This window comes from Melozone crissalis, unplaced genomic scaffold, assembly GCF_028551555.1.
Source record: "Melozone crissalis strain CALT ecotype California unplaced genomic scaffold, PUWL_Pcris_2 ptg000116l_1, whole genome shotgun sequence".
Classification (NCBI taxonomy): domain Eukaryota; kingdom Metazoa; phylum Chordata; class Aves; order Passeriformes; family Passerellidae; genus Melozone; species Melozone crissalis.
The window spans coordinates 421574-439026 of record NW_026535893.1 but is presented as its reverse complement, the minus strand read 5'-3'; the positions used below and the strand labels follow the sequence as shown (position 1 = coordinate 439026).

At 49.1% G+C, this 17453-nt stretch overlaps 1 protein-coding gene across 1 annotated transcript; it reads left to right on the top strand.

Moving 5' to 3' along the window:
* The first annotated feature begins 214 nt into the window (after window positions 1-214).
* Window positions 215-1180, top strand: LOC128948220 (olfactory receptor 14A16-like). Its single transcript, XM_054292832.1, has one exon. The coding sequence runs from the start codon at window positions 215-217 to the stop codon at window positions 1178-1180; it is 966 nt and encodes a 321-aa protein (XP_054148807.1).
* Window positions 1181-17453: the final 16273 nt, after the last annotated feature.

Genomic DNA, 17453 nt, shown 5'->3' with positions numbered 1-17453 from the left:
AATAAAGTTCAGCAAAATTCCGTTACGGGAAGAAAATTAATTTTAAGGGGATTCCAAATAAAATACATAGGATTAACATAAAGCCTTTGTCCAACTATTCAAGTCTTCTTTCAACAGTCCACGATTCCCACAGTGAAGAAATGCCTAATCTGGCACTGCCATTTCCTTTTCAGGGTGATAGTCCTCTATAAATAACCATAACCCAAGGCTGCAAATGTCCAACAGCAGCTCCATCAGGCACTTCCTCCTGCTGGCATTGGCAGACATGCGGCAGCTGCAGCTCCTGCACTTCTGCCTCTTGCTGGGCATCTCCCTGGCTGCCCTCCTGGGCAATGGCCTCATCATCAGCGCCGTAGCCTGCAGCCACCACCTGCACACGCCCATGTTCTTCTTCCTGCTCAACCTGGCCCTCACTGACCTGGGCTCCATCTGCACCACTGTCCCCAAAGCCATGCACAATTCCCTCTGGGACACCAGGGACATCTCCTACTCAGGATGTGCTACACAGGTTTTCTTCTTTGCCTTTTTCATGTCAGCAGAATTTGCACTTCTCACTGTCATGTGCTACAACTGCTACGTGTCCATCTGCAAACCCCTGCACTATGGGACCCTCCTGGGCAGCAGAGCTTGTGCCCACATGGCAGCAGCTGCCTGGGCCAGTGCCTTTCTCAATGCTCTTCTGCACAGAGACAATACATTTTCCCTGCCCCTGTGCCATGGCAATGCCCTGGGCCAGTTCTTCTGTGAAATCCCACACATCCTCAAGCTCTCCTGCTCCCACTCCAAACTCAGGGAACTTTGGCTCATTGTGCTAAGTGCTGATCTATATTTTGGTTGTTTTGTGTTCATTGTTTTCTCCTATGTGCAGATCTTCAGGGCTGTGCTGAGGATCCCCTCTGAGCAGGGACGGCACAAAGCCTTTTCCACCTGCCTCCCTCACCTGGCCATGGTCTCCCTGTTTGTCAGCACTGGCTTTTTAGTCTACTTGAAGCCCCCCTCCATCTTGTCCCTATCCCTGGATCTGGCCCTGTCAGTTCTGTACTTGGTGGTGCCTCCAGCCCTGAACCCCTTCATCTACAGCCTGAGGAACCAGGAGCTCAAGGATGTCCTGGGAAAACTGGTGACTGCAACTTCAGAAGCAAGAAATTCTCTTTTCTGCTACAGAACCTTCAGAATATAACTCTTTACAATCTCAGCCTTTTCCCCCTATTTGTCTATTTTTTACTATGGCAACTTTTTCTATTGTTGTAATGTTTCTCACAAAATACTGTAGTATTACTCTTACCATTTCTACATGAATATCCACCTTTCTTTTGAAATAAAAAGACTTACAAGAGGCTTGTTCTCTTGGCATTTAAATAAAAACAAGTTCTTGCTCTAACCTGTCTATCCTGGATTCTTCCTGAGCCCTTCTCTGTCTCTGCCTTTGAGCACAGGTGAAGGGTAGAGGCTCCCAGCACAGCAGCACAGGAGGAACAATGGCCCTGGCTCTTCCCACATCTGCTCTGCCCAACTCCACCCTGTCCTTCCCAGCCCTGCTGTGGCTGTAAGGCCGGAGTGCTCTGGCAGCTTGGTCACTGTCCTGCTGCGTGTCCCTGCTGTGGCCACAGGCAGGGCCAGGCCATGGGCACTGCTGGAACAAAGCTGGGCTCCAGCACAGCAGCTCCATCAGCAAAGGGCATCTCTTGAGGGCAGGGCAGGAAGGCTTAGCTCTCCTCCCGAACCACTCTCAGGACCAGGCCTAAGAACCAGACTCTGAAGAGGCTCCTTGTGTTCCTTGTTCTCCCAGGGCTCAGTGGGATGAGATCAGGGTCCCAGGGTGGCCTTCAGGGGACTCGGGTCTGGGGCAGGTTTTGCTTGTTGGTGGCCAGTGCCCATCAGATGGTGAATGGTCTGTGCTGAACCTTCCTGGGGCTCTGCAGCATGTGCCAGGGCTGATGGCAGGGGAATGTTTTTCTGGAGGCCCTTGGGAGCTGACAGGAGAGCACACAGGACCTGCAGGGACAGTGTGTGCCAGGGAGCAGCAGGCAGGGGAGCTCCCTGGGCACAGGTCCGTGCAGGGTGGGCTCACCTGAGATCAAGGACTGAATGTGTGCTGTGAGCCAGGAGAGCTCTGCAGCCCAGGGACACAGCAGGCACAGGGAAAGGAATCTGAGCACTGACTCATCTGACCCTCAGGGATCTCCCCCAGGAGGATCCAGGGCAGACCCAAGTGCCTCTGGCAGCCCTGGAACAAGGCAGGCACCTCTGAGCCCCCTCCATAGCCACACAGATACTGTGTGGGAGGGGGTCAGTGCAGGGAGCACCATCACCTGCCTCTGTGTGCCAGGCTGAGCAGCAGAGCCCTGCAGAGGCAGCCCAGGGCCCCGGGCAGCACAGTCGCCGTGCTCTGCAGAGCAGCAGCCCCAGCTCAGGGTCTGGGGAGTAGGGCAGGGGCTGCAGCAATGGCTGCTCAGGCCAGCACAGAAGTGTTCCCCTGGGAAAGGCTCTGGGGGCAGCTGGCATGGGCCAGGAGAAAAGCAGGAGCTCATGGGTGTGCAGAGGAGATCTGGCAAGTGGATGCCCTGTCCCTGGGCCAGCAGGCGCTGCCTGAGCAGCCCCAGGGCCAACTCTGCTGCTGGGCTGGGCAGCAGGGCTGGCCCTGGGGCTGCAGGAGCTGCCTGAGCTGAGCATCTGATGAGCACTCCAGACACAGAGTGGATGTCCCTGACCTCCAGGGCCTCCAGTTCCTGCTGCAGGGCCAGACAGGGCTGGGCTGCTCTGCAGGGCTGGGGTAGGGCCAGGGAGAGCTGAACGGGGCAGTGCCAAGGAGAAGTAATCACTGGATATTTGGACATACAAGTCCCTGGAACTTTGGAATGCCCTGTGGAATTATTCCACGAGGCTCCACTATGTCAGAATTGCCCCTTGGTTCCATGTGGCCCCCATGGTGTCACAATGAACACTTGGTTTCACAGGGTCCCACAGTCTCACTCTGGTCCACTTGGTTTCATGAAGCTCTGCAGTACCACAATGGCCCCTTAGTTCCATGATGCCTCACAGTGTCCAAATAATCTTCTCCATGAGATCCCAGTGTCACTAAGGTCCTGGTGGATCCATGTGGCCCTGCAGTGTAACTAAGGTCCCGGTGGTTCCATGTGGCCCCACAGTGTCACTCTGGTCCCCTTGGTCACACCAGGCCCCCCAGTGTCACTACGGCCCCCTTGGTTCCATGTGGCCCCACAGTGTCACTATGGCCCCCTTGGTCATACCAGGCCCCACAGTGTCACAAGGTACGTTTGGTTCTGTGGGCCCTCAGTCTTTGTTTTGCTGGTGGGCAGGGTCAGCACCAAAGACACAGACACCAAGTTCAGGAATTGTGTGATTTATTATACTGCAAAACTGCAAAGAATCACAGAAGGAGCAGCTCAGCAATGCTCCCAATCATCACCACCAAAGATTGCCTGCAGTGATTAAGATCCAGCCCCAGTTACCCTCAGCCTTTACCATCCCCCAGATCCACACAGCAGCTGGGGAAGCTGTCACAGCCAAGGGCTGCAGAGCCACTCCTGGACACTGGGAATTCCTGCAGGTGCCTCCAGCCACAGGTGAGGCTCCAACCCCGCTGGGAGAGGGCCCAGCTCTGACAGTGCTGAATGAACAAACTGACAGCATTTCTAGTGCAGGAACATCTGGTTTCATTCTCCTCCTGGTTCTACCCAAAGCCTGGCCAGGGCTTAAGGAGGAACCAAGGGAGCTGACTTTGACCATACAGCCCCAAACAAGGCCCGATGTCAGATTTCATGGCCTTGTCTGGCTTCTAAACACAGAAAGGTCAATACATGTCTCACTAAGGAGTGGATACATCTATCACAGCTCTAATGACCATCATATTTCATTAATGAGTAGTTACAAAGATAACCTTTGCTTGGAAGGTACATCCAGAGGTCACCTTTGGCTCAGGGCCTGCTGTTCTGGCCTCACTCACTGGTTTCCAGGCCTTGGCACTGCAGGGACGTGGTTTAGTGCTGGGCTTGACACTGCTGGCTGACCAGCTGGACTGGTTTAGCTTAGAGGTCTTTTCCAGCAGAAAGGATTCTATAATTCCATTATTCCATCTGCTGGATTCAGTCAGGTCCATGTTGGCAGCATTACTTTGGTCGAAAAGTTTCCTCTTGCCCAGCTCCTATGGCCTGAGGCTTCAGCTCCTTCAGCTCCTGGTGCTGAGCTGCTAATGCTGAACGAGACGACCCAGAGACAAGAACACAGTGCATGCAATTCCTTCTGGGACACAGAGAGGGGAGGCTGTGCAAACAGGAGCAATGTTTGCTGTGACCTCCTCTCTACCCTTCACGCCTTTCAGTGCTTTGAACCAGCCAAGAGCTTTCTCTAAGAGTGCAATGGAGCAGCTGCTCCTGCTCCCAGGTCTGGCTCATCCCAGTCTCTGCCCTTGCCTGCTTTTGTCCCTATTGCTGTGCCCTCTGTTCCCCCAGGGCTCGCTGGCTGCTGCCCAGGACTGTGGCACTGGCACAGATCCAGTGGTCGAGACCCTCTTTTCTGTGCCCTTGGAGCTGTCTGGGCACAGCAGCCTTTTCCATCTGGAAGCTCCCCATGGACAGGGAGTGCCCAGCTCTGTTCCCTGCACAACCTCGAGGAGCCCAGGGCTGCCATCTCAAGTCCCTGCTGGCACTGGGGGCTCCCAGGTGCCTCAGACTGTGTTGACACCACTGCACACGGGAGGGAAGAGGGGCAGAGGCTGTGCTCAAAGTCAGCTCCATGTGCTGCTGCTGCTGCTGCTGCTGTGGGGTCATTTGTGCAGCCCTGGCCCAGAGTCAGGGATCAGATCAAGGCCCTGCTGCTGCTCCCTCGGGATCAGCCTCAGTTTGGGTGTTCTGTCAGGGCCAGCAGAAGCAGTGGCTGGAGCAGCAGATGCGGATAGTGCCCCAAGCTCCGGGGCTGGAGGGGTCCCTGGGCTGGGACTGGGAGGGAGCTGCCCCTTGTTCTCCCTCTGCCTCACGCAGAGCTGGGCCAGGCACAACTGGGGCAGCACAGCCAACAGGAAGCCTGCCAGTCTCTTCCAGCCCTGGCTGCTCAGAGTTTGGGCCTTGAAGCCTCAGGTGGGCAAAGGCAGCTTCTGCTGGTCCCTGTGTGTGTCCCCGTGTTCAGCCATGCTGGTCCATCAGTCTGTGCCCAGCCACGGGAAAAAGCCTCAGCCCTGCAGGAGCAAAGGACACTCCTTTTTTCAGAGGTGTTTTCTGTTTAAAAAAAAAGATAAAAAGAAATATAAAAACTGGCACCAAATGTGTAGTTAAAAATCATCTTTAACTTTGGATTAAGAAAGAGGCAACTGATCTTTTCAAAAAGAGAGCTCAGTTACTCTGTAAATGTGCTGGTGGCAAAGATTCATCAGCTGCCTTCTGTCACAGATTATGGGGTTGTTTTCCAATATTTAATTATTTTAAATTGTGGTTGAAGCAATAGGAAATTGAAAGATGGGTTGTGCATGACTGTGTCTTGAGGGTAAAAATATTGCAGTTTGAAACTTTGACCTCAAGTATTGAAAATGAAAGTCATAAATGCCAGTGGATTGTGTGACAGCAGCTTTTCCCACAGGATCTGCAGCATCACAAAGACTTCAGTGGGGTTGGAGGTGCTTGGAGCTTTGTACTGTCCCACTCTGGGATGTCAAGAAACAGAACTTCACCTGCCACCAGCCCAGGTCACCCTCTGCAGCCACAGCTCCTTGGACCTTGAGTCCCCAAGACATGAAGAGTTTCTGCTTCTCCCCCTTTGCACAAACCCACAGAGAGATGGGATTTTTCCAAGTCTTGTGTCTCCATTGGGCCATATTCCTAAAGAACCAGCAGCCAATCCCGATGGATACGGCGAGTTATGTGGATGATTGTCAGCTCCACTTCCTGCCTAGAAACCCTGAAACTGCTTCTGAATGCTTCTCCTTCAGCTCTTCGACACCTTCTCACACAGAGCTGGGAAAAAAAATCCCCTGGCCACTGGCTTACAAGGCAAAAGTTAGAGCTCTGTGGGAAACCTCTATCCATGCCTGTCCTTTTAATATATCCATACGTGAGGCTGTGCATGGATGTGTCTTGCATACAAAGGAAGGAGTGTGCAAGCAACGTGACTGACACTTAGACTGTCTGTGTTCCTCCCCATACCCATTGATACAGAAACCCTGTATCAGAAACCCGTGTACAGAAACCCATTATGGAAACCCTGGCACAGACAGAGCCTTCTGTCCATGGATACAGAGACATCCCAGAGCCCCTGGCACACACAGACCCTTCTGTCCCTGAGGATAGAGCACAGCGGGTGGGGGTGGTTGGTAGGCAGCGAGTCCCGGGCAGCGGCCAGACCTGGCTCCAGCCCTTCCAGGCCCTGCCAAGGCTCAGCGCTGACTCCTCTGGAATGGGAAATCCCATCAGACTTGGCCTTGCCCAGAGGGGTAGTGCTGGCCTGGCAGCACAGCTTGTTTTCCCCTCAAGCTGCAGGAGATGAGAACACAACACATGCCAACACTGACTGCAAGGCACAGCTCCAGGTTCTCCCCAGGAACCTCAGTTCTGGGAGCACTGTCTGCCCCAAGCTCCAGGGGCTGCAGTGGGAGCCTGGCTGGGCTCTGCCCTGGGGCCATCCTTCAGGGACAGCTGGGAACAGGGAGCATTCCCTTGCCACAAACAGCCAAGCCAGGGCTGCAGAGCAGCTGCTCCAGCCCGGACTGCACTTTTGTGTGCTGTGCTCTGGGGCTGGGGCTCCCTGCACAGGGCACTGGACTGGTATGCTACAGGAGACAGAGAAGCTTCAGCTTCAACCTAACTGAGGTGGGTGCATGGGCTGGGAAGGGTGAGGAGGCTCAAGGAGATTCACAGAGCTCATCCTGCTGCAAGAACGAGGAAAAGGGAGTGGGATCTCAGCAGTGAGGAGAGCTGAGGGCTGGAGAGCAGCTCTGAATGACACTAAAATCCCACTGGACCTCTGAGACATTGCTGCTCCTCAGCCAGTGACAGGATGAGTCCCTAAGCCTGGGGCTCAGCCTTTCTTGGGGTGAGGGGCACCAAGGAATGCAACAGTGTGATGGAGACTGCAATGAGCTGGGAACTCACTGGAGGAAAAGAGGGAGCAGTGTGGAAGTAAAAGGCAGGTGGGATGGGAGAGAACTGTTCAAAGAAGGGTTGAGCTACCGCTTGAGCAAGCTGAAAAATGTCATTTGGGGTCATCCCAGATTGATTTCTGTTGGGACCGGCAGGAGAAATGCGGAACGCAATATGAGTGATCAGCAAATCTCAAACTTTATTGATAGGTACACATCTTTATATCGGTGTTAATGAATCTCATACATATTGCAAAGGTGAGCTGGTTTGTTACTTATCAGGCAACTACGCCTACTTCTGCATTCTTGTGGATATTTTATTGAAACTTTTCTTCGTATTTCTGCCAAAGATGCTCTCCCTTATCCTACTGTTGCACCAAGGGCACAATGTCCTTGCCTGTTATTGGACACTGACTACTGGCTTCTATGCTTGTCCCCTTCAAGCTTAACCAGCGGCCTTATGTCGTCGTGACCTTTCTCAGCTAACCAATTGTCCACAAAGCTCTCCACACTTCCCCCTTTTTTCTGTTGGACAAGCATAGTCTGATTAAATGCAGTGGATATCAGCCTTTGCACCATGTTCTGTAAGGACATGCAAAAATACGGCAAAATAATGCAGTGGATATCAGCCTTTGCACCATGTTCTGTAAGCACATGCAAAAATACGGCAAAATTAACACTACTAACAGAGCTATAATGCCCACTATAATGCTAACTTTAACAACAGAATGTAACCATGATCCCAGGCCTAATGATGAGAGCCATCCATCAATACCGAAACCTCATTCTACCTGTAACTTTCCAGTCAACCTTCGCAATTCAGCGAGCCGGGCATGAATGGACTGTGAATGGTCAGAAAGATTCATGCAACACATGCCCTCAAATTTTTCACAGCCATGGCCTTGTGCAAGTAAAAGAAGGTCAATCGCAGCTCTATTTTGAAGTGTTGCATGACAAATAGAATCAACATCAAGCAAAAGGTTAGAAAGTGCCAAAGAGGTGGCATTGGTTTGCTTTGCAAGCCAGCATCCCAAATTATTTAGGGCACCATGGGCACCTGCAGCTGCCACCACTGGAGTCAGAAAGGATGCTGCAATTATGGCCCCTGGGGACCAAAATTTTACATCGTCTTTGCAGTCAGCAGTAAATGCATGGATCATTCTCTTATGTCGATGACGGTGGCGGCTCATGTTTAATATCACGGACTTATTGGGTGTAAGCAGAGACAGCCATCCAATTGTACATGGCCTCCCGCGCAGCATCGATGGGACACCAGGCCAAGCACGGTCCCCACAGATTAAGAAGTAACCTGCTGGCAGTTGAATAGGATCATTTGATGAGATTGACACTTTCCCTGTGGTATAATTGCACCAAGCTGTTGCATTACGATACACAGCCATGCTGGAAGTTACAATAGTGGAATGTTTTTTTGCTGAAAGCTGGCTTCTATGGTTAAAATTAATACATGCATCCGTCATCACTGAACGTAATAGCTCCAATTCTTGGGGTTCCTGTGGTGCTACGGGGAAGTGAGAAACCCATTGGTCCCAATTATCTACCCTTGTCTTAGGATTGTCAGTTTTGCAGGTGGGTACACCTGAGGGACATGGCCAGGGATCTGCTGGTAGCCCTACGAAGCAAGTCGTAAATGGATTACCGGGAGAAGATAATGACAGGCAAATAGCCTCCTGGTTAATTAAGTTTGCCAGGGCGACCCAAATGTCAGTCTTAGGCTGAGGTGGGGCCCATGCATGATGAGTTTTCATTTCTCCGGCAGCATCTGCACTGTCTGCAAAGAGGGTGAGGATTAGCAATGTAAAGCATAAATGTGCCACATCACCCTGGTCTCCCCAGGTGCTGCTTTGAACCACCCAGACATTTGGGAGATAAACATGTTTCCCACAAGTCGTTAAGAATGTCTCTTCTTTCTTTTCCTCTTCTTTCTCCTTGATCTGCCCAGATTTAACCTCTTTAGGTCTCTCAGACAATTGTCCCATGCTTGGTTGGGATCTTGATCTGAAGAAATTGGACCTATTATACTCGTTTGTGAAAGGGGAATACCCCTACCACACTTAGTCTGTAAAATATGCAACTTGGACTGTCCCAAAGCACGTTTAACTAAATGCTGAGTTTCCCACCTAAACCATGCAATAATTTTCTGTTCTGGTGACTCATACAACTGTAACCCTTGGTGGCCAGGTAATCCTGTAAAGGCCTGAAGTTCTGCTTGCCAGGAGCCCAACTGCCAATAAAATCCACAGATCCTGCACCACAAGTCAGGTAATTGAGTCTGATGTACCCACTTAGTTTGCTGACAACCCCCGCAAAAAAACAATACCCATGCAGCTGTCTATTATGACAATCAATACAAGCTAGGTTCCTAAGCCTTCTAAATTCAAATGTAGAAAGCGCTTGAAGCAGGCTTAATATATAATCTAGGGATTTACAATGATCAATCGCTCGGTCGATAGCCAAAATACACTGTCCTTTCAGCTTAAGAAGTATTGGTTGAAGGATGATCAACAGCTTCATCTCTATTCACTAACAGTCTTCTGTGCTCAGTTGATGGAGTTCTGGTGGTTCCATCTAACACAGCTGCGCGGGTCCATTCAGCAGGTACCCATAAGGATCCTGTAGGGTTAGAGACACAAAGATATCCTCGGCCCCAATATAACACCTTAGCAGGATCTTGCCATTGTCCTGTTTTGGGATCTCTGTATTTTACCCATATGTCTTGCTTTACACTTTCTTTCTCCTGTACATAGTGGCGAATTACAGCAGGAACCTTGCTTTCCCCAAAAACACACAAGTGATTTAAAACAAATAAACACCTTAACAGTCTTTCTTGCGGCTCTCTAATATCCTTGTATTTACCTAGATATCTTTTCAAGGTACCATTAGCTCTTTCTACGATTGCTTGCCCTGTCAGGGAATTAGGAATGCCTGTCACATGTTCCAACCCCTACATTTGCACGAACTGCTTTATTCTTTTTCTGCACCAGGCAGGCCCGTTATCTGTCTTAATACACAGTCGCACTCCCATTACAGCAAAGCAGCTGCTGAGATGCCTCTCCACTTGTCCGGCTTTCTCACCAGTCTGTGCTGTGGCCCATATAAAATGACTATAGGTGTCTATAGTAACATGCACATAGTTCATCCTACCAAACTCAGCAACATGTGTGACATCCATTTGCCAGGTCTCATTTGTACTCAACCTTCTTGGGTTAACTCCCAGACCTAACCCGCAGCCCCCATTATGATGACTACATATGGGACAGGCTTTGACTATTGCCCATGCCTCTTCCATAGATATCTGAAATTCTCTATGGAGGCCCTTTGAATTTTGGTGAAACATGGAATGTGCCTCTCTGGCCATAGTCTGCCTGGGAATTGGAGTCACTTGTCTAATTGAGACTAACTTATCTGCTCATGCATTGCCCTCTCCCAGACCAATATCCCATTTGTGACTTCTGATATGGATAACAGAAAAGGGATGTTTTCTCAGCTTAATTGCCCTCTGTAACTGAATAAACAGCTCATGTAACCTCCTGTTTTGAACCTCTTTTATAGAGGCATCCTCTATCCGCTCACACACTCCTGCAACATACAAAGAATCTGTCACTATATTGAGGGGCCCCAAAAAATGCATCATGGCCCATACAACAGCCAATAGCTCCATCGTTTGTAAAGTATCCGACTTGGAAGCCTGGAGAATTTGATGGTGCAATTGTCCCTTTTCCTTCCAGGTCACTGCAGCAGTTCTTGATTTTCTTCCTGCATCCATGTAGGCTGTTATAGCATCCGACAGGGGCTTCTGTGATCTTTTTGGGCATTGAATCCAACCCCACTTCCCTACCCAGTTCAATGGTATATTGGGAATATCATCAGTGGCAATCACGCTTCCAGCTCCCAGCAGGGCCTCTTGTAATTCCATACTGTTTATCAGGTACCAGGTCAATGTATCTTTCTTCATTGGTATCTGCATCTGATCAGGCTCCTTTCCTGACCCTTCTTTAGCAGGTCAGCCAAAATTTCAATTTTTTGAAGAAGGGTTTTATGCTGTTGAAGTGGAGGAGATATCCATTCTAAGGCCCACACCTCCCTCATTTTACTGTCTTGCTGAATAAGTGCACCCAGTAAAAATTTAGTTCCACATCAAACTGTCAGCTGTATGGGGAGGTTAAGATCTCGTCTCTGGACACTGCCCTGTGTCACACAGTCCAATATCTGCTGAAGTGCTTTAACCTGCTCAGAGGTTATATGGACAGGTTGTGCTGGGTCAGTCCCTTTTAGTAAAGGTCGAAGTTCATCTAACAACTCATTTGGGATGCCCACAATAGGGCGCAGCCATTGCAGATCACCAAGTAACTTTTGAGCATCATGCAATGTATGTATTTTAATATTCAATTGCAATTTCTGGGGGGTAACAACCTGATCAGTAAGTGTCCATCCCAAATATTTCCAGGGTGCAGATAATTGAAATTTTTCAGCAGCTACAACTAAGCCATGTAGTTCCAGGGCCTTATTTCTTGAATTTTTTGGCCTGTAAAAGGTTGTGGCTGCGCAAAAAAATTATCGTCCATGTAATGATAAATGGTTGTTTTGGCCCAGGCCTGTCGCAAAGGTTGTAAAGCATTGTCAACATACAGCTGACACAAGGGGGCGCTGTTGCGCATGCCCTGTGGAAGAGTAAGCCATTCAGATCACTTGTCTGGTTCTTCCCTGTTTAAAGCCGGTAAGGTAAATGCAAACCTCCGAGTGTCTCGAGGGTGAAGAGCAATAGTAAAAAAGCAGTCCTTCAGATCCACAATTAACAGTGGCCAGTCCTTTGGCAACATGGCTGGGTTAGGCAAACTTGGTTGTAAGGCTCCCATAGGCTCCATTTGTTCATTTACAGCCCGTAAATCTTGTAGCAAACAACACTTTCCCGACTTCTTTTTAATAACAAAAATAGGGGTATTCCATGGGCTTACTGACAACTGTAGATGACCCTGGTCATATTGTTCTTGTACTAGTACATGTGCTTGTTCCAGACTTTCTCTTTTTAATGGCCATTGCTTAACCCACACTGGTGTGTCCGTGGTCCAAATGAGTGGGATTGAGAAAGTCCACATAATGGCCATTAGCCCAAAGGGTACTCATTTGTCAGCACAACCCCCATTTGAGCCAAAATGTCCTGACCAATGAGGCACTGCACAGTAGGGGGCAAAGGCACAACTGAGAAAACACTCCGTAAAATTTTTCCGTTGATAGTTACTGATAACATGGGTGATTTCCTTGCAAGCGTTAAACCTCCAACCCCAGTAACTGCTACTGTGGTTGGCTGTAACGGCCAGTTGTGGGGCCAGCAATCCGGGCTGATAATGCTGGAGTTTGCACCAGTATCTAATAAACCTTCCAAGGTTTGCCTGTCACCCTGATACTCTATCAATACAGCACGTTCTGGCCGATTGTTTAAGTTCATTGTTAACAGAGTAAGTCCTCCAGTGGAGCCAAAGCCCCGTTCCCCCCGGACTTTGATTGATGGGGGGGTAATGTTTTAGTCATTTGTTCCAATGGAACTAACTGAGCTATCCTTTGTCCTTTCTCGATTTGTATCGGTGGAAAAGGAGTTTGTACCATAACACAAATTTCCCCAGTAAAATCAGCATCTATTACCCCAGTTAAAACAAATAATCTCATCATGGTAGCTGATGATCGCCCCAGAAGCAAAGCTCCCATAAGTTGTCCATCAATGATGATTGGTCCCTTTATTGCAGTCGGGACCTTTTCTGCTTGGGTGGTCATCAGTGTTACCACTACTGAGGCTGCCACGTCCAGCCCAAGGCTCCCGGCGGTGGCTGGTTGAAGGGGAGCTGGGCTGAGGTGTTGACAGCTGCTACTTGTGTCTGGGCGCCGCAGCTGTTGGGCGTGCTGGGCCTCGTATTTCCCGAGCAGTGTCAGCAGGCTCCGGTGTTGAGGGTATCCAAGCGACAACTGTGACACCAGACGCTAGCTGCTTGGCAGGCTCGTCAGGTATGTCCCATACCTCTGCACCGCTAACATTTAAATCAGCCAGTAGATGGAGATCGTAGACTATTTGTTGCTGCTGCCTGTAGGGGCGCAAGGGCAGCAAGGACTTGGCTCTGCGATGCTGCTGCCTGCTCCTTCAATCAGGTCCCTAGCTCTTTAATAGCTTCTACTAATATTGCCTGACTCCCTACGGGCACATTTGCCATGCGTTCTAAAGCTTCTTCTATAGTCCAATTAGCTCCTAGGGTATTTAACACATTTTTTGTAGCCTGGTTGCTATTTTGTAGCGTGCACTGTTTGAGTAAGGCCCCTTTCATAAAATCTGCTACTCCAGCTCGCTCAATAACATCGGCCGCCTTATCGATAAAAGATCCAAACAATTCATCCCTTCCTTGTTTTATACCCATGTATGAGGGAACCCTGCCTGGTTCTTTTATCCTGTCTATAGCCAGTCTCACCAGTCGCATAGCCTCTCAACATTTATCAGGACCGATTAACGCTTGTGCTTCTGTTCGAGCAAAAACCCCTATACCCAATAATTCATCTAAGGTCACCCCATGTAAAGGGTCACCAGGTTGCCGAACCACTGCTACACACTCCTGGCAGAGTGCTTGCCAATGTGCATTAAACAGAAGCTGCTGATGTTGAGTAAAAATAAGCTTCACTATTCCTCTACAATCAGCTGGCAATAACACCTGGGTCCCCCAAATATAGTCAAGCATTTGCTTTGTGGGCTCACTGGTCATCCCAATTGACTAACTGTGGACTGTAACTGCAACAACAGTTTCCAATCTAGAGCAGTAATTGCTGCCTGTAATCCACCCCTGTCCAGAGCAGTATACACCACGGGGCAAGCCACTTCCATAGCTGCTGCCATAGCCTCACAATCCCCCGAATCCATGATCTCTTTTGCTACCGCTGCCCATGCCTTCCTCCGCTCTTGTGCAATGGCCCCCGCTAGGTCACTCTCTGCCCCAGGGATCGGCTCATTGCTAGGAGGGGGAGAAGGAGGGTCTGGCCAGGGCACAGGTGGTGCAGATGGTGCTGTTATGGCGGATGAGTTGCTGCTTGAAGCAGGAGCCGATGTTGGTGGCAAGATAACTGTGGATGTGGCAGGGGGTAATGGGCAATCTGACCAATCTCCATAACTTTTATTCTTACTATGAGCAGCAGTAGCTTGCTGTGCAGCCTTCTTTTCTACCTGATATTGTTCTAACTCATTATGCACTACTCGCCCTAACTTTCCTAACTTCTTTGCAGTTTTATCATCATCTAAAACCGCCTCCCACAGCTTATCTCCAAACTTTCCCCCCTCACTTAATTCATGGACTGTATGAGGATTTGGGAAGAATCCCTGTGCATACCCATAAACTAATAACCCATGAAGCTCTTTCTGCAAATCTATGCCCTTAACCTGTAGCTTTTTTAAAAAGCAAGTAAATAAATCATATGCTGCTTGCCTTTCCATTTCAAAAACGTCAGCACTGTTGCAGCCCCACAAGGTCTCGGCAGCACGTATCGGCCGGGCTCTCCTTTGAAGTCACCCAGAGCGCAGCACCACCCCTGTTTTCAGCGGTGCTTTTTCGCCGTCCTTGCTGCAACAGGACCCGAACTCCTTCACCGATCCCCCGTGGTCGCTATTACCAGTATCACGTTGTTGGGGTCACCATGTTGTTGGGATCGGCGGGAGAAATGCGACACGCAATATGAGTGATCAGCAAATCTCAAACTTTATTGATAGGTACACATCTTTATGTTAATGCTAATGAGGCTCATACATATTGCAAAGGTGAGCTCACTATTGGTTAGTTACTTATCAGGCAACTACACCAACTTCTGCATTCTTGTGGATATTTTATTGAAACTTTTCTTCGTATTTCTGCCAAAGATGCTCTCCCCTATCCTGCTGTTGCAGCAAGGGCACAATGTCCTTGCCTGTTATTGGACACTGACTGCTGACTCCTATACTTGTCCTCTTCAGGCTTAACCAGCGGCATTATGTCGACATGACCTTTCTCAGGTAACCAACTGTCCACAAAGCTCTCCACACGATTCTCCATCTAAGATTGCATCATGAATAACTCTTGACCAGCATTGCTGTATTGGATCTTTTTCTGGCTTGGGAGCCTGTGGAGGTGACACAAGCCACCCAGGGACTCGTAGAGCAGTAGGAGTGATAGGCACTGAAGTGGAAAGGGGTGTAGGTAAAACTTCTGATTTTTTCACGTTTTCTGTTTGTTTTTCTAATTGTTCTTGCCAGGAGGATAATTCTGCTATTTTCTTTAGTATTTCTTGAAGTGGATCATTAAGTTTAGGGTATTTTGATTCACGAGTTTGATTTCTTTCTTCTTCTTCCTTGAATTCATCTGGCGATGTTTCAGGCAAGGGGGGATACAAAGGGGAGCAGCACGGTGAATGACACGAAGAACGAGATCAATATGGAGAAAAATATTCTTTTTTCATTTTATCTTGCATGCAAGCTGTAACTTCTCTTTTTGGTCTCACACCACTAATTGCTCTGAGTGATTTATTGTTCTGGTTTTCTCCTGCAAGAGGGCGATCGCGTACTTCTTTTTGGTTTTGGTCACCTGTAAAAAGTTCCTGTAGGGAAACTTCTTCTTTTTGTGATACACTACCTATAATTTCTTGCAAAGTAGAGCAAACAGGAGTGGTAATTCCATTCAGAGGTTGAGTATTTCTGACCCCAAAGAAGGTAGCAAGACGTGATGGTTTAGGAGATGTTGGGTTTTTTATCTCTCGTTGCCGTTCACTAACATCGCCTCCTAAAGCTTCAGTGGCTGCAGCAGCCATGTTTTTCTTAGCTTTCATAGTTTCTAAACTGTTAATAATAGATTTACAGGTGGCTCCTAACTCTTTTGCTTCTTTTCCATCTTTTCCTCCTTCTATTGTGCTATCCCAAAGATGGTTTCCTACCTCTTTCCACTCAGTTGTACTAAATAGCAGGGAAGGCTCAAGAAATTGTTTTCTTTTTCATGCCCATTTCACTAGGGCTTCTATTTCTGTTTCTTTTATGTCCTCGCCTCTCTTAGAGAGGATACTTGTGAACAATCTAATTGCCACATCTAATTCCATTGCAGTCTTACCTTGGCAGGGGCTTGTTCGGCCACTTAAGCTCCGGACTCTGGTCTCTGTGTTTGCCCACCAGTTCTCTCCTGCCTCCGACTCTCTGGATCCCAAATCAGGTTCCTGCCTGATGCTTCAGAGTCTTCCACATTTAGGCAAACCGCATTCAAGCATCTCAGAGGGTCCCTGTTCGTGGTGCCAGTATGAAGAGGGTCCCACGGAGAGTCGGCTGTTAATGACAATCACACCAATGTGGCTACATGTCCTCTTCCTTTATTTAGCAATTTTGTCATATATATGCTTCTATACACTTGTCTCACACCACCACTGCTTAATGCTTATTGGTTAAGTGGCTGTATTTACACATACATGTTACTTGTTGATAGGTTGCCACACTGTAAGCGTTTTAGCTAAGGTGAGCTAAATTAGCAGTTGTTTGGCAGCCGGCTTCGTCCTTGCACAATGCTTATTCTTCCTTGTATCTATTCAAGGACAGGACATGGTCTATCTTGTTCCGAGGATGGTACATGGTCTTCAAAGTAACTCTGCAATCTGCAGGCCAGGGTCATCCAATTCCTGTAGGAGTATAGCATGCCCTTGTTCTGCCAAGAATTCTTCTACAAGCCCACTTCCAAGTTTTTAAAACTAGGGCAGCCACTTCCAACATGTCCAGTCCATGGCTCTCACACCACGGACTTAGGACTAATAAAGACCAATCATATTTTTCAAATATTTTCTTTAAAATAGGAGTCCATACCTGCAGAAGGGATCCACCAGTTTCAAAGCCCCTGCTCCCATGCTAGTGGTGTCTTCCACTTTGTGGTGGTTGGACCGGAAATGGGATTTCTGGGATGCTGTGGTCACTACCATCAGGCCAATGGATGCTCAGATTGTAGGACCGCCTCTGAGAAAAAACACAGGGGTTAAAACCCAGAGCTGCACGCCCCGGGAGCTTCTTGGGACATCTGTCGGGAAAGGCTTTGGGTCTCTCCCCCTGTCCCAGCTGCCAGCTGGGTGGGGGGAGGGGAAAAGCCACGCAGCCATGAGGTAGGCCCAGCCCAAGGATGGAAGGGTGGAAGAGACCAAGAGACATCAGACAGCCCCCCCCAGGGAAGAGAGAGAGAGAGAGAGAGAGAGAGAGAGAGAGAGAGACAGCATCTGAATTCTATAGCGGCACTGGCCCAGGAGGGGAGTGCAAGGGCAGCGTGGGAGTTCCGGAGCTCTGGGACAGGCAGAGACTGAAAATTTTAACCCTTTTCCTGCATGATTG

Excerpts from the sequence above, each read along its gene's own strand:
- LOC128948220 (XM_054292832.1), top strand. The coding sequence starts at position 215 with ATGTCCAACAGCAGCTCCATCAGGCACTTCCTCCTGCTGGCATTGGCA.